Below are 21,862 nucleotides of genomic sequence, written 5' to 3'. Positions count from 1 at the left end.
GATAATAAGTCATACTTCACGCGCTGAGCCGGAGGTAAACTCCAGTGCCATATATCAAAACACGTCGTGACATCAGCAGTTCTGCTGTTACAATGTCTCAGCGGGAAATTTGTCTAGTTCAGCATAAAATTATCTATTTTTCTAGAGAGTGCCTAAAACTTCTAGATCTGAAGAAATTTCCCTAGAGTTGGCAGCACTGGTTTCACGTCACGACAATAGATCTGTGCTCTACGAGCAAATCTAAAAGACACTCAAGCCATCAAATAAATATATTTCGTTTTTTTGCAAGAAAGTAGTATTTTTATAGCCCCGATTTGTACAGTATAAAATTTCTTACGCATTTTATGAGTGAACGGAGCACATCAAACTATATTATGCGATGCTTAAACAAGCGTGGTACACGTTTGTTTAGTCATGGTTTGCAGCAATGGCACCTTATGCTAGTAAATAATGATACTATTCGGGTAGCTCACCTTGTTTCCCATGAAAGTTACTTTCTAGTTTCAGCAGCCAAAGTTCTGGCAGCGTCGAAGTTTGATATTGCAAGAGGGCTCATCACCTCGAGAATACGCACAACGTCAATGCATGGAAATCCGACCACCAGCAAATCTCTAGCCAACCCTCCCCCCCCACTCCGCCGCACGCCACCTTTGGGAAAAAAACCTTAACTGGCAAAGCAGATGGCAAGCTTCAAAAGCTACTTAACGTAATCAACGGGCTGAATCCGTTTATGAAATATGCGCATATTTAAGGGTGCTGCACATTTGGAAGCTCAATTTATAGATGAAGGTCATACACAGCATATATATTCGCACGCTTAGTGTTTCTAGCTCGTCCCATGTGTGACACCCTTTTTCATAAAGTTTTTATAGAATGGTTGATAGGCGACAATTCTAGTTGTCTATTTCTACGACTTTTCGTGGCAAGCAAATATCCAAGATCTGTGCTTATAGCACCTCAAGCTTCTCGGTGTATGTTATTTTTCTGTGTATATTTCCCTCTGCTAACTCACTCCTGCTACATCGCTTAGTCCGCTGCAGCATGCGCAAATACATATGAGGTGTGAAAGATGACCCGAAAACTGCATGAAATAAGCTTTATTACGGCTGTGATACTCCAACTCTCGTGTCCAGTATTCCGTTGCGGACGAGGTGACCGTAATTAAACACTGTTTTCAAGTGTGCCTCGACTCACGACAGGTGATACTTCGAGCTCGCCCCCGTGCACAATACTTGCTTCACAGCCTCAGGGATAATAGCGCTAGCCACGGCCCAGACCAGCACCTTGTAAGCGTGCTAGCAGGTTTTACTGCGCATTTACTTTGTTCGCCCCGTCGCAGGAAGTTCCGGCCTTACGTGTTGGCGTTCAGTGGCTTCAACGCAGCTCTGGTGGGCCTGCTGCTGGTGTGTCCTACGACGTTGTACGTGTGTGGCCTCTGCGTGGTCGCGTGGGCGCCGGCCCGGGGCCGCTGCACCTACCGATCGGGTCGCTGGTGTTTCTCTCTAGGCGCATTCGTGTTCGTGCTGCTCTTCGGTTTCGCTGTGCTGCTCGCCTTGGCTGGTCTCGTCGCGGCCTTCATGACTACGCGCTGCGGATGCGCGCTAGCGGCGGACCTTAAGCAGGCTGGGGTCGCTGCTGTCGTTAGGTGCGCGCCGCTGGCAATAATATATACATTTATTCCTTTGTGACCTCCATTATATAAACCCTCGAAGCAAATTTTCGCCGTCGCCGTCATTTCAAGCAATCCTGATGCAAATTTGCAATCCTCAAGCAAATTTGAAGCAATCCTGATGCTGGACGTCTTAGCCAAAACGGCCTGCCGATGGCACAGAGCACTTACATACAAAAAAGTCTGCCATGCCACTGGATTGGGCACCTAAAAAGAGTGTTCTGAAGTCTTTTAAGATCGCGTATAGCATGTACACGGCTGTGAAACATGCTAATTTCCCTCAATAAGCAGTGATGCTTACACATATGGGTGTTACTGAGAAACTACGGTATATCCATAACGAAACTGCCGCGTCTCTTGCCACATTCGGCTCTTAAACACCTTCCTCTTACTGCGCCAAAGAAACCTAATGATGATAAACTCCACATAAGCTTAGCGAAATGCCCTCGCAGGTATTTGGTCCAGCTCGTGCAGATTCGCACCGACGACGACAGCGTCGCCAGTAAGCTTGTGACCTCCGTCAGCTCCGACTACCTGCTGGATGTGACGAAGCGGTTCGGCTCCTGTCACACGGAGCCTCGCAGTGCCTACCGCCTGCTGGGCGAGCCGTTCGTTCGCAACGCGTCGAAGGCGATCGGCTGCGAGAAGCTTCTCTCTATCCTCTGGGAGGGCTTCGACGAGAAGCCGCTGGATGCGCAGCTAGAGTTCATCGGCGGTTCAGTGGGGAGCATTGTGAACCCGAGCCAGCTGTCCGCTCTGGCCACAACTCTGGAGCCGCTGAAGCACTTCGAACTGCAGGCGCTGAAGATCCAAGAGATCGAAACGAAGGCGAGCGTGCAACCTCCCCTTACTTAATTATGCTGGAAGGTTAAAAGATGGTGACTAGTTGGTGCGCCTGAGCGCCAAGAGAAATGAAGGACACAGAACAACGTTTATGAGGGTAGGACAAGCGCTCATCGCGACCTAATGGACAGTCCACGCTTGTCTTCGTCGGTATGCTTGAAAACTCTCCCGAAGTTTTCGTAACGTTGAAAAATTTGGTTTTCTTTATGTTTTTACGAATGTTTCGTCAAGTTTTAGGAAAAACGCAGTTCACGGTTGAGTACCACTACTCCGTCTCGGAACTTCTGTCGGTAATCTTTCGACAATGAAAGAATTGATCAAAACGGGGTACTTGCTTCGAGCAAGATTATGTACCGACAATTTTGCAAGAAGCAGAAATCAGCGCCTCTGTCACGTCAAAAACACAGCTTTTCTTGCTGGCATTTGCTGCACTTAGCACGTGCATTTCGGCTGCGTCTAATTGTGACTATGCATTATTGTAGTGTGCGTATCTAGCCATGGAAAAGCCTGCATTCCAGGGCTGGCTTTTAAAAAAAATGCTATCACGCACATTGTCTACGAGGTTCCGCTCATGAGATATATCATGTTGTGTCGGTCAAACGGGATGATGTGTTAAAGACCACCTATGAGGCAATACCGCTTCATTCAACGGCTCCCCTTACAGTCATCTGGTCCCCAATTGCCAACACTTCAGGTGCTTCCCTAGCTTTGAAAAATGCAAAATTGTGAAGAAGTACCGCGAATAGCGTGCAGGCGAGATCTTCGAAGCATTCACAATTTTTACTCGCACTGAAGCGCGTGTCAGTTCTCTGTCACTCTTTGTATAGACCAAAGGGATATAGCATCTGCCATGCTGACCGCATTGTTTTTGTCGTCTTTATTCTTTCTGGATAACTTTGTATACCGTCCTCGGAAATAAAGAACTCGGTTGTTAGTTAAAAGAAAGAAAACAGAGCGGTCTGTCCCGTAGTTGTTTTGCTGTGTCCCGTGTGGCGCTGATTAAAGCAGTTGTTTCCTACAAGATGGGCCGACCAGCCTGAATGAACACGCTGCTACTGGTTGGAGGCTTAAGAGGCGTCACGTAATAATTTGCTTCCCTTTAGTTTTATTTTCTGCGTATTGTACGCAATTTGACGAGACCGCGCAAGGCAGCGCTCGGGCACGGCGCGCGCACCGGTCATAAGTGCTTCTTTCGCAGTGGTAGATTGTGACAACTAGCAACATTATTCGCCCACCAAGAAAGCAAAGCATGGTTCCCATGCTCAATAAACTAGAAAGCATACGATACGATTAAAACAGCCGCGTGCGCGCGCAAGAAACGACGGGGCACCATTAAAACGTTTTCAGAAGTAGAACTGGAGAAGTCGCGCAAAGTCGGGGAGCAGCGCCATGCGAGAAATACAGTTTGAGGCAAACTGGAGCCGGCAGTGGAAAAGCGGAATTTAGGGGCAGGACGTGCGCTGTTGCAGAATGGTGCCATTGTTATCCAGCGCGCCATTTTAGCAGCGTAGTGCACTGGCTCGTCAGAGTTTGAGGCAATATAAAGGATATCGAATGGCGACCAGTCAAGCGTATTTTACTTGGTAGAAGCTATGAGCATTCCGCAGCTGTGCATTATGTCTACGTGCCCTTTCGAGTGTTTCAGCATGACGTGTATACTGCCGCTCGGCTACCACACAAAACTTCACATTTTGCCTCTGTTTGAGGTCTACTGACGCATGATTGCTAATTACGCAATTTTTCCTCATCATCTGAGGTTCTGCGATCCGAGCATAGAGGTAATATGCCAGCCGCTATAAATAGACATTTTTAATGAGAAGCACTATAAAGGAAGCTCTCAGCAAGGTCACGCAAGGTTACCATCAATATTTCGGTGCATCTTAGAAATGAATTTTCCGCATAATGGTGTGACAGACTAGTGCTACAGCCTTAAACTAGACCTAATGATGTCGATAATATCCAAAAATTGTGAGGACACATCGAGTAGAGAAATAGTGAAATTTAAAATAGACCTTCATTATCAAACCGAATCTTGCTCTTCTGAGGAATGTAAAGTCATAAGCTAATATGAGAGTTAGAAAATAGCCCATCTGTATAATCTATGTAGTAAGGGTTCATTTAAGCCGAGTCACAAGACCATAAATTTATAGGGGGGTACCACATCACCTGCAATAATACGAAGTTCCGCCTCCTTCACGTGCTATATGCGCGGTTACCGCCCATCTGATGAGAAGGCACGAGATCATTGATGCAATAATTGGAAAATGGTTGTGCATGAGGGCAGCAGACACTACATATATATGTATATATATATATATGCGTGTGTGTGTGTGTGTGTGTCTTTACATACAGCGACATCTATAGGTGATGCCTTTGGACATCTTGAAGGGGCAGCGCAAGACGACGATGACAGCGCTGAACTCCCAACTACCTTTATTCGAAGGCCCACACAAGCTTATGTACTACAACCCACAGCCACGTGCTTTCCCATCGATGGCGTCATTATAAGACTACGAGGGAGATTATTCAGGCCTATAATACCAGGAAAAAAGGATCGCGTTGTTTCAGCATGCCATCGTTAAATTTGTATGACAGTGAATTTTTAAGCCACCTCATACTGTGGCCTTAGATAACAGGATTTTGCTTTTTGCATGCGTGCTGATAATGACGCCATCGATGTAAGAGCACGTGGCTATCGGTTGTAGTACATAAGTTTGTGTATGCCTTCGAATAAAGTTTGTTATGAGTTCAGCGCTGTCCTGTGTATTCCTGCATTCTGTGTTCGTCGTCGTGCGCTGCCCCTTCAAGATGTTCAACCAGTACCAACTCGACCAAATGTCGATCCTTCTATACCTTTAGACCCTTCCATAATGTTTCGTCGTCTAAACGAGGATTTACTATAGTATAATGCTTCGCAGCACGGTAATTCGTCTTGAGGGAGTTTCTGCCGTATTTTTCTTGTTTTACTGCGTAAGTTGTTATGGACTGATTCCAATATCTGCTTCGGTTGGCGAGGTTGTCCGCCGCCACCACCAGCAATGTTAGTCGCAGCTAGCGCCAGGTTTCTGCTCTATATGGGGGATTGGCTAAAGAAGGGTTGGATTGTCTTATCTGTCAGAGGCCTCCGCCATACGTAAATGAAATACATGCATGGCATAACTGATCAAACAAAGCTGGCTAAATGACTGCTGGTCACCATGCCATTTCAAAGGGGGTGCCCATAATGATCATAATCATCATCATCGTTAGCATCGCATCGCGCCACTTGTCACGCGATGGGAGATGCGCGCGGCGTAGCATTGATACGTGCGCGCTTTGCATTTCATTTGCATATTATTACCCCAGATCGCACGACATACAGCAGTTGCATATAGATAGTGGTGCAAGGCTCTTTTTGTTTCCTATAATGTATGTGATCCATACATACTTTGAGGGATTGGTGAAGAAATTATTGGATTATCTTGGGAAAGAAAACAAGGATTAAGGAGATATATGCAAATTGCACAATGGAAAAAAGAAAGCATATCTAGCACACCTGATTAGATCAAGCAGGCTAGGTGACTTCCACAGCCCCGTATCAAATGGGATGTAAATGAATCATCATCATCATCCAAACGTTCCAGTAGTCACGCGATGTGACATACATGCCGCGTAGCGTCCATATATGGAAGCTTTGCATTGCAGTTGCGTTATATTACACCAGGTGCCCCGACATGTGGCAGTTGCACGTTGCATGTTGCAACTAGCTAAGGGTTGCACGTTGCATGTTGCAACTAGCTAGGGGTTGCACGTTGCAAACTAGCTGGACCTAGTTTACTTAAGCAGGCTAGGTGACTATTTATCAGCGCCCCTTATCAAAGGGCGTGCCAATAAATTATCGCCATTATCATCATCATCGAGATGATCGTATCGGGCCACGGGTCAAGCGATGGAACATATGGGCTGCGTAGCCTCGATACGCGTGTTCACTCTTCGGTACACTTTACGGCACGCCCTCGCAAGCGACGAACCGCTGCTGAAAAAGCGAATCGTATAACAGGTAGAAAGCGCTCGGCTACAACTAGGCATCGTCAGGCTCAGCAGACCGCAGTGCAGAGAGCATCAAAAGCAGTAACTCGCCGCCGACGCCGGGTGGGCAATTCTGTTCGTTCTTGCGAATGTGACGCAAGGAGGCGTCGCCGCAAAGACACTGTAGTGCGTGCTGCTGCACATGGAAGCTGGAAGCTGCTCTTCCAGCTTACGCTGTGACTGTGCTTAGTGTGCCGCGCAGGCCCGCGAATTTTTTTTTTTTCGAAATTCAGGTTGATGTCCTCGAAAATAAATGAGGAACACTGTTACCTAAGACCGATTCTATTGCGGAGCAGGCACCCGCCGTGATTGCTCAGTGGCTATGGTGTTGGGCTGCTGAGCACGAGGTCGCGGGATCGAATCCCGGCCACGGCGGCCGCATTTCGATGGGGGCGAAATGCGAAAACACCCGTGTGCTTAGATTTAGGTGCACGTTAAAGAACCCCAGGTGGTCAAAATTTCCGGAGTCCTCCACTACGGCGTGCCTCATAATCGGAAAGTGGTTTTGGCACGTAAAACCCCAAATATTATTATTGCGGAGCAGGGATAGGCTTCATATGGAGCAGCATCACTGCGCTTCTTCGGCCACAGCAGCTCTTTATGCCTCTCACTATTTCCATTTACTGCGATGTCAATTAATGCAGTATCGAGATTATTGATATCAACTAGATGGACACTCCGGGTTCATTTCCGCCGTCGTTATCACCACGGGCGTGAAGTACTGTACCTTATAAAGTCCAAGTGAGATAACATCGTGGCCGCGCGCTGCGTGCCGTATGTGCGAGGGAAAGCGGGCGAGGGTCAGCCCACGATGTTGGCTCAATCACGCGCGCGCAAGAGAGGAAAAAGGCAAGGAAGCGCACCGTCTTCCCTCCCGCGCAAGGAATCGGGAGGGCGGGGGAAGCGGGGACACGCAGCTGTGTGATGAAATACTCGTTCAATGAAGTTCTTTTCGCCACCTTATAAGAAACCCATGTTGAACTACTACTCCAATACGTCTTTTATTTCCTAGGTCGAGGGCATCAGCACGAAAGGAGACTACGCTGAAGAGCTCAAGACCGCACTAGACGCCTTGGCACGGCAGGTGACCACCCAGACGGCGCTGGCAAGCACTCTTTGCATCGGTTTTTAGCATTGTTCTGAACTTTGCCCCTGAGCATAGAAGCCACTGCTGAATACGGCAGCGATGCAAACTTAGAGAATATAATTGCAGAAAGCGTTATATTTGACGAGCGTGGGAAATAAAAGCATGAATATTGCTCCCCTCGTCGAATACTATTCTCATTTTGTGTGTTAGCATTCAGAACGCAGTGCCTTCTTTACTGAATGGTGCAGTGCGCTAAAAGGAAATCTACCAACGCTTAATTTATTGTGTGCACCTTACGAGGCTATTCAAAAGCCAAATGACCTGATTAGGATAACTGGAATAACTTCATTCGTTTATGGCCTAAAATGTGGGACGACTTTCTTGGAGAAGGAAACAAGAGATAAATAACGAGTGTGATAGTTAATACGAAGAGTAAACGAAGAGTTAATACAAGAAGCATTGTAAGAAATTTGAAGTTCTGCTCTGTGTTGATCTGGTAGCGCTGTAGTATATTAAATCCACCCAAGTTTCAACCTGAACAAGAGGACGATAATGGTTTAATAGTGGAAATAGTGGTGACTGGAGTCGGTGTTCAAAGTCTAATAATTGTTGGAATTTTGCAGCGAAATCAGTATAAGAGCAGCTATGGAACAATAGATCGCGATAAGTTCGCTACCTCGTATCGTTAAATGAATCTGACTACTACGGCGGTTTCGCATTTCAATTCATAGTGGAATGCAGCCATCGTGGCTCCTGTATCCGCTACCACACGATGAACTGAAGTCACTGAGGCAATATATAAAGTGGTGAGCAGACAGCTTCGTCGATCATATATGCTCAAGTAACATGTTCTTTTTTTTTTGTAAACTGTATTCAAAGGACCCCTCACCAGGTCTGGCCATTTTGGGCTGACAAGTGCGCGATAACAATCGTGTTTGTAAAGTATTTCACCGATACGCGCCACGCAAAGGTCTGAAATTTCAAACCGAACGCCGTTTGCCCTTCTCCTTGCGGGCGCCGCGCTTTACGCCGGACGGTGACGTACACGGGCTAGTGCGCATGCGTGCACGTGTTTGTGCGCTGACGTGGCTCGTGGTGAGACGTGACTTCGAGAGTTATTGGAGGCAACAACTGGTATTGGTGGAACATGTTGCTTGAACAGACGAACTAAAGCTTAGAGAAATAATAAGACACGCGAACTGAAAGTCTGGTGTTTTTGTTTTACTTGGCACCGAAGCCAGAGAGGTGTACTTCCGTTTCGGCTGGTTGTTCCCCCGTCGTGAAGTAGCGCGCGCAGACACCGAAACTATGTCATTTTATACCGTGTTCCAACTCGAGATCATGCTCTGTGATCCACTTGTGTCAGTCCCAGTATTCGTGTAGCACTGACTAATACCGCTATTCAGGTGTGCTCCTGCACACCTGAATAGCGCGCTGTGTTTTGCGCGCTGTGCTTGTGCACAGCGCGCAAAATTGTTCGCAGCGCGAAACGAGACAACCCCAACAGCTTGCGCGCAACGTCGTCAGCGGAAGTGCGCTACGCCGCAAATAAGCGAGGAGAAAAACATTCAGTGCCCTTTCACTCTGTGAAGAAGAATGACCAGAAAAGCTGTGAATGTAGGGGGCCCCTTAATGGCGAAGTGCACTTCCGCCACGGGTAGGCCCGGTATTGCGCCATCTTAAGGATTGGCCCACATGGGGAGTGCTTAAAGCCTGCTTCGTCTCCGCCGCGGGCCGGCCGGGCGTCGCACTATCTTCAGGGTCGACCCACATATGGGAAGTTCTTAAGATTGCTTAGCGCCTGCTTCACCTTCGCCGCGGGTCGGCCCGGCATTGCATTCTCTTCGGGATCGGCCCACGTATGGGGAGTGCTTAGCGCCGGCTTCACCTCCAGCGTGAGTCGGCCCGGTATTGCACTATCTTCGGGATCAGCCCATGTATGCAAAATTGCTGGCCGATGTCTACGGAGACGACAGCCACCAGAACCTAGCCATAAACAACTTCGCTGTAGAAATGAAGGCGGGCGCCATGAGATATGCGTCACTCGTTCCTCGAGGTCCGGTATGGGAGAACGCAGGGAAGTAATTTCGTTTGCGGACTATAGACGGGGCAAGTGAAAAAAGTTTTCATGTTTACGGGGAAGCTCACCTCCTGAAATCATTGGTTGGCGGCACTGAAATATTTCTATCTTGGCTATTACAGAGCCGATTTGAAAAAGTTTGCGACAGAACGCTCCCTAGAGTATACGTAACAACGTCTAGCGTATAACCGAAGTTTGTTGTGTGGCCTGGTGAGGGCCCCTTTAGGTAGACCATGGTGCCCATAAATGGTGCAGATTACTCAACTTCTCTAGCAGACGAGAGGAGTAGTCGGCAAACGATAGTAAGCGAAAGTACCATGATTGTTTTTCTCTGAAAACAACGGTCTTTTACTATCGAAACAAAGCCAGTGACGTCATTTCTTCAAGCCATGCGCACAAAATATAAATGTTCAGAAAATTTAGATGCTTCTGGGAATGTGAATATGAGGTTCCCCTTAAGTACCAGTTTGCGAACACGTCACAAACAAACACGAACACAAGAACCACAGAAATGCAAAAACAGAAATACACACGTAAAGAAGCCCACGTGCCCTACAGAAGAACAAGACGAACATTACGATTCCTGCTTGCTCCAATTATTGATTACCGTAAAAGAGACTTGAGCTGACTCTACAACCCAGCATGTTAGCTTAGATAAGTACGTTGTAGCTTGTTGTGCGTGCAGCATAGCAGGAACAGTTATTGCCAGTGTATAGCCAGACTGATATTGAGATGTTTAAACATGCCGGTTATCTGGCTTTCATCTTGCTTTACAACCTGTAGGAATTCGCCTTCGTGCATACTCACTAGGAGGTGATTTCTGTTGGGAGGGGGTATGTAGATCATCTTATGGTAAAAAAGGAGAACTTTTTTTTCTGTTGGAAAGCGCATGAATGAATGTTTATGGATATCTGCTCGGTTTATGCACGAGCGGGAAGAACGCGTACCAGCACGTAAAGCCTTTCGCAATGCGTTAACCACTCCAAAACTGAAAACTGTACCCCATCGCCTAACCGTGCCGTTTTACATTCAAGCGTTATATTGACACGGCGTATGAGCATTTAAGTTGTACGCACTTGCGGGACGAGTAAGATTACGATATGGTTTACCGCTTTACAGACTCTGTATTGATTTTTTCAATGTGCAAGGGGGAAATAATGACCCCGCTCTAAGAAGTTGCATAGTAAACTGCTTTTCTTCTGATGTAGGGTTCTGTGCATTCGTTGAGTTTGCGTCATTTTTATGGTAGTTTTGTAACATTGACAGTTTCTAACTCTTTCATTTGAATAAATTCCTACATGTTGGGTAGATTTCTCAAAACAGGAAAGTTGGAATCCTATGTAAGGCATAAAAGCGTAGATCTTTTTCTGCTATTTCCAGACAACAGAACTAACAGATGCAATCAAGGATGTGGATAAGATTCATACTGATCTCCTGGACTGCGATCTCAAAAAGGTGAGTCTGCTTGTGGAAAAACGTGAGAAAAACGTACAGCTACGGTTTGCGTTGCATATTGGCTGGGGTCAATTCAAACGGAGTGCTTGAGAACATTGTTCCATCTAGGTAAAAGCAAATGTTGGGACATTTCTCATCAAGAAAATCATTGCGGTCGTGTGTATAACTTAAGAAGCGAATTATAGGAAGATCGCTTAAAATATAAATTACTTCGGCGAAATTCCGCAAGGTGGTATACCCCTCACGAAGAGATAGTTGTCATCCACCCGAGAGCTGCACGAAACCGCGAAGGAAACCAATAGGGATTTCCCAAAGAAGAAAACTTCGCAGTAGAAGAAAAATTTGTCTCGGTCCACGCATAACACCCGGGACCCTAGCCTATCCCGGGCGTTTTCCTGTCTGCTTCCGTTTGGCTTCGTGCTCGTCACATGCCCAAGATAATAAGTCTCTTTTATCTTCCCTTTTTATCGCTTTATCGCTCTGGGCGCAATATGCGCGGAGCAATAACTTGAAATAGTGACAGCCTGATAAAGGCAATAGTTTTGTCAATGACAATCACCATCAACGAGCGAAATAATGTACGCGTGACAATCTATGTATGGATTAGATGGCAATGTTCTCGTCTTGCTCTCGTCACTTCGCGCGAGATGACAAAGGTTTAAGCACGCGGTACTTCACGGTATAATTCTTTTTCGAAACGTACTGCTTTAATAAATATTAGAATGAGAAAATTAAAACTTCGTGGAGAACCGAATTTCATTGGTCCAATTCTTTCACTGTTAATCGTCCTGTCCAGTCATGACAGCGCAAAATATATTACTCGACCTTCCGCCGCTCACACGGCACATCTAGCGTGAAGCTATCAGCTTCTTCGTTTATGGCAACAGCCACATGGAACAGTGGGCACGGAAAAGAACTTCGATGCGAGGGTCTCGTGGACATAAGCAGTGTATGGCTTGTCCCCCTATTTGTGAAAAAGTAAGCAGCAAATATTGATGGAAAATTTTCCATTTATTGTGAAACTGTTGCAATATATTGGTGCTTAGAGCTAAATAAACGACCTTGCCCTCTCGACCGTCTCTGTGGAGACAGGGTTTATATGGTGGTCCCGGACAACAGACAGTCTGAGTAGGGCCTGATTCATGTAGCTGTCATCTGGCGTGTACCGTTATCGGCATCACGCAGGCGTCTGTCTGGAGAGAGCGTTTCTCCTCTGGTTTGTCCTCCTAAAGTGAATAAATAAATAAATAAATAAATAAATAAATAAATAAATAAATAAATAAATAGTACACTGGCGACTCAAATTGCTGGAAAGCTTAGGATTGTTACGTATTCGACGGCTAGACGCCGAGGGCGGCAGCACGACCGACCCAGGGAACAGAAGACCAACGCAGCGCCAGGAAGACAATCACGTTTATTCAGTCGGCGACGCGCTTTTTGAGCACTAAGCAGCCAATCAGGAAGTGGCGAAAGAAAGGACGATATCGTGGCAAGCGGGGCAATCTTATCTGGAGAATGCGACCAGCACCATAGAGAAAAGAATACAACAAGAGCGGACACTCCCACAGAGCCCAGCGGCCGAATTGACTGCAGCGCACCAAGCCGTGGATGTTAAAAACTGAATCACACTTTCGGTTTCGGTTTTGTGCGCGCGCGTTTTGAATTCTAGCTGGTGCGCGTCACGCCGGCTCCGTTTTTTTTTTGCTTTTGCAGCAAATATTTATTTACATATTTGTTTTTTATTTATTAAATATGTATGTGCAAATTATTTTATAAAGTAAAATTGATTGCGAACGATCTTCACAAGCCTCCATTGAATATGTGCAACGTGCAATTTCATAAAGACGCAAGACACATTGTGAAATGTGGAAAAATTAACGTTTATTTTATTCTTTGTAAATGCTCGTCGCGGGCTTTTTGTGCATTCATCCAGCGTTGTGGCACCAGGTAAGCAGCAGTAGTTTCCGCAGGAAGCTCCACCAGACGACGTGAGATGAAAAAAATTACAAGCGTTATTTTGGCATTAATATCTAAGAATAATGCCTGTAGAGGCGAAGCGTGCGAAAGTGGTGAGTGGTTGGCATTACAAACAAAAGCAGTTCGTATTTACACACACGGCGTAGAAAATACCCGACTCATCCCAAGCACTAGCGTACATACCACAAACACATTCTAATTCCAAGCATTCCCCTCCTCCCGATACTTATTTCCTGCACTTGAATAGCACGAATGCGCGGGCAAGGGCGCGTTTCGCGAACTTGGCTACAACCGACGCGATAGTACGCTACGAATACACAGAGGTGGCCACCACTCAGGCTCTCAACCAGAGCATGCTGGACGCTCAAGAATTCCTTCTACTCGCACTCAAGACAAAATGCGTGGGTGCCGTTCAGACGACAGAATTTTCGAGTTACTAGTTCCTGGCGTTAGAGCTCCTTGGTTTATCACTTGTGCGTTCTGCAGGCGCAAGCAACGCATTCCCGTGTTATCACTCTTGACGATTGCTCGTCGCGTTTTCGACAAGCGTGGGTACCGAAAGAAGGCTTAAATTGTGGCGGGGACATAAAAATTGGAACAAGTTTGTCGCAGTAAGATTCAGCACGCGCCAAACTAACTGTCACCACGGCCGAGCTGCTTTTCGCTGCGCCAGAACAGGCGCGGCGAGCGGGCCTCATAACATAAAAGTATCGAAAATAATTTTCAACAATGTTGAGCGTCAGAGAAAGAAAGGCGCCATGAACTTGTCAGTGCATTAAAACGCGAAACCGCGCACCACGGCCGAGCTGATTTTCGCTAACCGAGTCACAGCGCCAGGCGCACCCACTGTGCTCGAAAGGTAGCCCAAAAAGTAATGAAATTAGTTTCAATAATGTTGGCAGCCAGAGAAAGCGCCAAAACTTGTCGCAGTAAAATTCAGTACCCGCGAAACTGCGTCACAGCACCCTGTGCGACTAGCGTGCCCAAAAACTACCGAAATTAGTTAAAACAATATTGGGGCTTACAGGAAGCGTTGCAAACATCTCCCAGTGCGATTCTTAAATTCAAATTAACTGCTCCACGACAGCCACGCTGTTTTTCGTTAACTGCGTCACAAGCCTAGCCTAGTTGCTGGGCAGTAAGCGTAATTGCTTGAAGTGCGTCGCAGTCTGTCGAACAAAGTTTCTCACCTTGCCGTAGTCCAATAGTGCAGTGCTGCCTTCTCGAAGTTCCGAATGAACGCAATAATTCGCCGGGAGGCCACCAAACCAGGCTAAATACCAAAATAGAAAAACAGGCAGACGAGCGCCCGAACAGTCCAACGCTCAGATGCGGGGCCGGTCTCTCTCGCTTCGGCGGCGTGTTTGACGAATGACGCAAACATCTTGCTCGTCATTCGCCGGTTCGCCTGTCGCTAGGCAACGGAAGTAAGCCGCAAAGTTTAATTTAATTTATACGCAGATATTTTTTATTTTTTCCGGGAAATAATAAAAAAAATAAAACAATTTCTGTTAATCTCATTTCACATTCTTCTTTCTTTCGATGCTCGCGACCCCAATTCGTCGATGTTAATACTATGGCGTGTTTTCCTGTTTCCAATTTTCGCCGAGTGTCCACTCTTGTTCAATCTCTTTGTCTATGCTACCCTTTTCGGAAGGCGTTCAAGAGGATGACGCTTCTTGAACAACTGAAGGCGGGTACAGGAGGGCAACTAGATTGTCTAAGCGCAGCACTGAAGCGTTTACAAGATCTTATTGTCCTTGCGCTTGGAAAAGACGTTGAGGTGCTTGGTGGCAGAGGTGGGAAAGATGAGGTGGACATCGCAGTATTGGTAGAGAAGGCACCAAGCGTCTTCAGGTTCGAACAACAGGCCCGTGGAGAGGGGTTGAGACGTCCAGGAGGAGGTGACGCTCATAGCACTGCTCGCCGAGTGCCGGAAGGCTGCCGAGCACGTAGCGACAGGGAGTGGGCCGCAGACCTCTGGTGTAGGGTACATCCGTCTGCCGGTACGATAGGATCTGAAGGGGCATTCGGAAGAGCGGAAGAAACGCAGGAACAACGTCAGAAGTAACCTCGCGCCCAAGTTTAGGAAAGCCCGGCAGTTGAATTCACTGGGAGCAGAACACGCGAAAACTGAACACGAGAATGAAAAGACTGGCATTTACTGGCACGCACACGAGAAGAAAATAAAGAAAAAGAAAACTAGGGAATGCGGCTAAAGCAGTCAGCATTGGCATTGCGTTTGCCTTTCTTGTGCCGCACTAGAAAATCGAACTGTTGAAGCGCTAGACTCCCACTCATAAAGCGACCATTTTTGTTTGACATTTGGTTTAACCACACTAAGGGGGAATGATCGGTTTCAAAAATAAAGGAAGAACTTTCAAGTAACGTGAGAGCTTTTCGAGAGCCCACACTAAGCAAGCGCATTCTTTTTCTATTGTGCTGTAGGCTTGCTCGCGTGACGTTAGCTTTCGACTTCCGTAGACAACAGGGTGCTCCTCGCCTTTTTCGTTCACCTGACTTAAAACAACGCCCATTCCGTGGTCACTGGCGTCACACTCAACTAAGAAAGGGAGAGAGTAATCTGGTGCCGCCAGAACTGGTGCGCTGACAAGAATCTGTTTAATCGCAGCAAATGCGTCCTTACGCGCCGTATTCCAACGCACAATAGTAGGCTCGGTCTTGCACAGAGCATCTGTAAGAGGACTAGCGATATGTGCGAAGTTCGGAATGTAGCTTCTGTAATACTCAGCTAAACTCAAAAAGGGACGCAAGTTGGTCTTTGATTTTGGCAAAGGAAAGCTAGTGATGGCCTCAACTTTTAATTAGGAAGAGCGTCGCTTCCCTTCGCCAACAACGTGCCCCAAGTAGTGGACTTCAGTGTTTGCAAGACAGCATTTACTCAGTTTGAGAGTCAAGCCTGCTTCGCGGATTCGAAGGAATACCTGCTGCAGATGGTCCAAATGCTGTTTGCAAGTGCTCGAGAAAACAGCGATGTCACCGAGGTAGGGCGCAGCGAAAGACTCGGTGCCTGTCAGCGCCTGATTCATTAGTTTTGAAAATACGAACGGTGCATTCTTGAGGCCGAAAGTGAGCACCAGAGGGCGATATGTGCCTGTCGGAGTCATGAAAGTGGCGAGCTTACTGGCGTTCTCCGTCAGTGGCACTTGCCAGAAGCCACGTACCATATCTAACGTAGAAATGTACTGTGCCGCGGAAACTTTCTCGATCAAGGCTTCAACATTAGGAATGGGAAACGTCTTCGTTTTTGTTATCGCATTCAGCTTACGATAGTCAATACAGGGTCTGGGTTCCTTGCCAGGACTTTCTACGATAAACATCGGTGACACGTATTTGCTTTCCCCTGGCACAATTAAACCCAGTGTCAACATGTTCTGAACGGAATCGTTCAACAGCTTCTCATGACGGGGCGAAAATCTGTGCATCCTTTTACGGAAGGGTTGGTCAGATGTCAACTCAATGTCGTGTTCCACAAGGTTTGTCCTGCCGGGATAGGGACTGAACAAATCGCTGAAGTTGTGTACAAGCTCTTTTAACTCCTTTCTTTGCTCGATTGTTAAAGAAGCTTGTTTAGTGACAGATTCGAATATTTCTTCTGTTGACGGGGAAGAGCAAGGGGTCGGTACTTGAGGGACTGGAACATTTATTTCCTCTGGTTCGTTTAGGACGATGCTCAGCGTTTCCGTACGTTCGATAAATGGCTTCATTGGGTTGCAGTGGTACATTGTCACGTCGTTGCGTTTACCGGGCGTCGTTACCAGGTAATTGGTGTCTGAATGCTTTTGTTTAACCGTGACCGGGCCATCCCATGCTACTTCCAGTTTGTTTGCCTTCAACGACTTCAAAATTGGCACTTTATCGCCTTCCTTGAAGGCTCGAGTGCGTGCAGATCTGTCGTAATACACTTTCGCGCGTTGCTGCGCTTCTGCCATGGTTATCTGCGCCAATTCTTGCGATTCACGAAGGCGTTTCAACAAGGTGAACATACTCGACAACGGATTTGTCTGCGAATTTGTCTTCCCACTTTTCTTTTAGCAAGGTGAGCGGGTAGCGAAGCGCTCGACCGCAAACAAGCTCCGCCGGGGTGAATCCAGTTGCTTCGTGAATGACTGAGCGCAGAGCAAGGAGCATTGCGGGAATAGCTGCGTCCCAGTCGGTGCCCTTCTCGAAGCAGAGCGTGCGCAAAGTGCGCTTCATTACCGAGTGAAGTTTTTCAACTGAATTGCTTTGCGGGGGGTAGACAGAGCTTTGGTGAATGGATATGCCACATTTCTGCAAGAATGTCGTGGTAAGCGCGCTTGTAAACACAGAACCTTGGTCGCATTGGATTTTACTGGGAAATCCGATCCTGGCAAAGACGCCGAGTAGCGCGTTGACTACAGCTGTGGAGCTTAATTCCGGTAACACCACTGCTTCCGGAAATTTCGTTGCAGGGCAAATGAGTGTTAGCAAGTATTTGTTACGAGCAATAAAAACAGCGCTAAACGACGGGACGAGTGAAGGGACACAGCTGTTTTTATTGCTCGTAATCATGAACCAACCAGCCCAAATGGGTACTCTTTTGAAGTATTTGTTGCCCGCCGATGTGACTGGTAATGGACCAACGATGTCGACTACCAATCTGCGAAAAGGTTCGCCAATCAAAGGCACTCGGACCAAAGGCGCCTTGAATTTTTCGTTTGGCCGTCCGGTCCTTTGGCAAATGTTGCAAGAACGTACCCATTGCTCAGATTCCTTGAAGCACATCGGCCAGTAGTAGTCGTTCAATAATCTGCTCTTAGTTTTAATTATCCCTAATAGCCAGCCCACCTATTACTATGAACCAGATCGAGAAGTGCAGCACTGGGGAACTACCAGCTGTTCGAAAGAGCGGCCTTTCTTGTTTTTGAATGTTCGGTACAAGAGGCCGTCTTTTACAGTGAACGATACTGCTCCCTTTTGGTTCCGTCTTGACCTTTCCCAGCACGTTTGCAGTGACTCGTCGTTCGCTTGATCCGTTTTGAGAACGCTTTTGTCTACTTTCGCAAGGAGTTGAAAGCTATCACTGACAAGGCTTATCGTTTCGTCTCCGGGTGCGGAAGCGGCCGGGGTGTTATCAACGGATGGTGTGGCTGGAACGGCTTCGCTCTTTGTGGCAGCTTGTGACGAATCACCTTGCTGTGGAATGTCGGCGGCACGAGTAGCGTTAGTAGCTTGCGCTCTTGTGTGGGACCTTGTGACGACCAGCTGTTACGTATTCGACGGCTAGACGCCGAGGGCGGCTGGACGACCAGCCCAGGGAACAGGGGTGCGATCGGAGATGGTTGTTCGGCGCGTTCGTTCGGTTACCGGCGCGCGCGATTGGCCTACTCCGCGCCGACGTCGCCAGCCGCGGGGCGCCGCCCCGTTTTTGGTGACGTCAAGATGACGACACGCTCCTGTCAATCATCCGCCCACCGAGCATTTCGTCCGAACGCGACGGGAGTTGAGAAGTTTGGAGCGATCATACGGCTTCGCATGGCGCGTCTGGTGGATTGGATTGGATCCAACAGGCGGCCTTTGCGGCTGCAGAATGGCACGTTTGCGAAACGCGTTTGAAGAAATGACAGAAAGTGAATTCCGGCGTCGTTTTTCTTTCTCGAAACAAATAATTCGTTGGTTGCACAGAGAAATCGACAGCATCATCGGTGCCAGCGAGCCACTGGGATGTTGTCGCTGCCTCTTGAAAAGTGCGCCACTCTTCCCGTCGTTTTTTTTTTCTTTTTCCTTCTCGCTGTGCGCGACACCACCTAGGGACGACGCAAAGAACCTTGTAGTTATAAATTGCAGTAGTCACACGTACTACTATTTGAAAACGTGTTTGGGCTTGAGAAGAAAAATAGATTTTTTTAGATAAAGATTTAATTCATTTGGAAGACGAGAAACATTTGGTTTTGTAGTATACTGCTTGCAAGCAGACGACAAACGAAGGAAGTAAACTTCCGGGGAGGTCACCGCTTCCTGATTGGCTGCTCTCTCCGCCCCGCTGTCACAAATTTTGCATACTGCAACTTTGTGACGTTGCAGCAACTGAACAGAACGCGCAGCGAACAAAATATCTCCGATCGCGCCCCAGAAGAGCCACGCAGCGCCAGGAAGACAATGACGTTTATTCGTTTGGCGACGCGCTTTTTGAGCGCTAAGCAGCCAATCAGGAAGTGGCGAAAGAAAGGACGATATCGTGGCAAGCGGGGCAATCCTATCTGGAGAATGCAACCAGCACCGTGAATGTTACAGGATGCTAGAGTGACTGAATGCCTCTGCTAAAAGGAGCGAAGTCACCATGAACGCTTATGGTACATCAAGAATTGTCGTTTTCAAGCGCTGCAGAGCACTGTGGCGGCCCATGTTATGCCCAGCTGGTCAAAATTGAGCTCTCGGAACACATTCGGCTGGCTCTTGAAGAGCCCGATATTTCAGTTGAGCACCCTCGGAGGCACTGTCGTCTTCGATGCACGAGTGCGACGGAGAGTTGCCGAAGCGTCGAGCAGGGAGCCTCTGCAGCTTCCCTTTGAGGCGTGCCGTCTGCCATCGCGGTATGTGTGGTGGCAGCGGTCAGGTGTATCGCTGTCTGTACTCCTTGTTTGTCGCAGCTCCGGTGAACAGAGCTTTCCGCATAGTTACAATTGTAGTCAGAGCGCGATAGGAAGTATCCGAATGTACTATTGAAGATATCTGGCGCACGTGATAGATATTACTGGCGACGCGAGCGGTCAGTTCATTATTATTTAATGAACAGCAAGATTATGTACCTATTACAAGCTTAATTGGTTATGTCACCCTAATGACTACTACAACAAGCAGCCGCTCGTAATGACCAGTGGTATTGTTTGCCGCGGAAGTGCCAGTGCGGTGAGTTGATGAAGAAGTGTTTTGAATAAATGCCTTGGTGACGAATACTCTTCAAAAGTTTCGAAAAGCTTCAACATCATGCTTTTTAATGCTTCGAAATGCCCAAGTGCAATCACTCGAGGAAGAAAAGGCATTCGTTATATTTCGGCAATATATGTATGCTACCGATTAATAAACCAAATATTTCGCCTCATTTGAAAGCCGCAACAAAGTGGTGGTACTTGATGCAAATCGGCTACTCGTACAACGTGTATGCTGCCCATTAATAGGTTCTCCTTTGCAAAGCAGTGCTCACAGAGGAGAAACAACGCAAAGCAATGCTGCGAAGTTTGTACTCCAGCACAGAACGCAGGTTTAACTTGGGTTAGAGATGTTACTTGACTCCTCATGTGGCTGTGTATACCCTCCGTGTAGTACTGCACTGTCGTTGTAACGGATCAGCAGTTTATTTGTGTTCCACAGTGGCGCTTACTTAGCTACAGGAGTTCTCCTGCGTCTGTTGATTCAGTTAGCTCGTGCCGAGTGACGCGATACAATGTACTCGTTCGCCTTTTCTGGATAGCAGTGCTTTACTTGTGCTTTCTACGCAGAAAGTCCTGCAGGATTCCTTGACGAAAATGAAAGGTCTGATGGAAGTTGACGGCAAAACCGTTGACGTAAGTAACACCATGGGACCCTATCCGCAAAGCTTTTCTTTTGTAAAATTCGTTTACCATCGACCGGCTGCTAATATTTTCGCCGTCGCTGTCGCAAGCTAGAAGCATTAGAAAGTCGATAATGAACTCGAAAGTTCCTTGGCTATTAAGGGTGCTGGTTTGATCCATGACTATCACACCTACCCTTAATGGTATAACAATTCTCATGTTACGGGACAGCAAGCTCCAACAACCCCTGCGATGAGCGAAAAGCTGTAGTTAAAGATTGTCTCACAATTTTGACGATTAGGTGTCCATTAGGTGACGATTAGGTGACGATTAGTAAGATTGTTTGTATGTTTAGTGCGTAACGCCAGAATACAACCTAACCAGTGGGGGAAGGAATATGGGAGCGATGCCATAAACATTCGCCGTGCCACCTCCAATAGCTCATCACGAGACATGAGCGTCCTATATCTGCGAATTCTTAAGTGCGCATGATCCGTATATGCTCTGACATGTTCGCGATGGGAGATAACAGTAGTGAATATTGGTGAGGTTGAGTTCGGCAAAGCTCAGTGCGGGAGTCTCAGACCAGCGATAAAGCCAGCGTCGTTGTCGTTTGGAATGGCTACTATTTTTCTTCGTGTCCCTAGCCGCCGTTGTGGGCAACGCTGGGGTGATACATGAATACGTGTTATATTGCCTCATGACACTAGCAACGTCTTTATTGGTTGGCACTTGTTCTGGTGACCTTATCTGTCATCTACACTGAACGATGAGAGGGTCGGAGTTGTAAAATGGAAGAAAAAGTTCTACAAGGTCGCTTATCAGACTGTCAATAAGTAGTTTAATTTCCTGCATATGCGTGCTATGCCAAAACTTGTTCATCGGATATATTAGGTTTGCGCTACCGATTCATCAGACCTGAATTTCCTTCTTTATTCAGCCATTCTCGTGCCAATATCTGTGAGAATACGAACCCGAGAACACCATCTCGTCTACTACATCAGTTTTCTGGACTTGATTACTGGCTGCGTAGGAGGTGTATTACATGTGAATGAAGGCACACACCACACAGTATAAAAATGGAAACGTCTTTGAATCGTTGGATTAGCAAATGCTTACCCAATTGCTCATGATTCATTTGTCGCATT

The 21,862-nt window shown here is 47.1% G+C and overlaps 1 protein-coding gene across 3 annotated transcripts in view; it reads left to right on the top strand.

Moving 5' to 3' along the window:
• Positions 1-21,862, top strand: part of LOC135902747 (uncharacterized) — a 68,085-nt gene that overhangs the window by 30,207 nt on the left and 16,016 nt on the right. For 2 of the 3 annotated variants that reach the window (XR_011511783.1, XM_070532984.1), the window contains exons 12-16: positions 1,340-1,645; positions 2,122-2,497; positions 7,593-7,664; positions 11,128-11,202; positions 20,661-20,726. Coding sequence is in view for 2 of the 3 variants with exons in the window: in XM_070532984.1 (XP_070389085.1) it covers positions 1,340-1,645; positions 2,122-2,497; positions 7,593-7,664; positions 11,128-11,202; positions 20,661-20,726 (895 nt within the window). In the remaining variant the exon portion in view is untranslated. The remainder of the gene's footprint in view (positions 1-1,339; positions 1,646-2,121; positions 2,498-7,592; positions 7,665-11,127; positions 11,203-20,660; positions 20,727-21,862) is intronic. The other variant, XM_065432966.2, reaches the window with a different exon arrangement.

Source organism: Dermacentor albipictus, chromosome 2, assembly GCF_038994185.2.
Source record: "Dermacentor albipictus isolate Rhodes 1998 colony chromosome 2, USDA_Dalb.pri_finalv2, whole genome shotgun sequence".
Classification (NCBI taxonomy): Eukaryota; Metazoa; Arthropoda; class Arachnida; order Ixodida; family Ixodidae; genus Dermacentor; species Dermacentor albipictus.
Note: the sequence above shows the minus strand (reverse complement) of the source record. Positions and strands in the feature narration are given on the sequence as shown.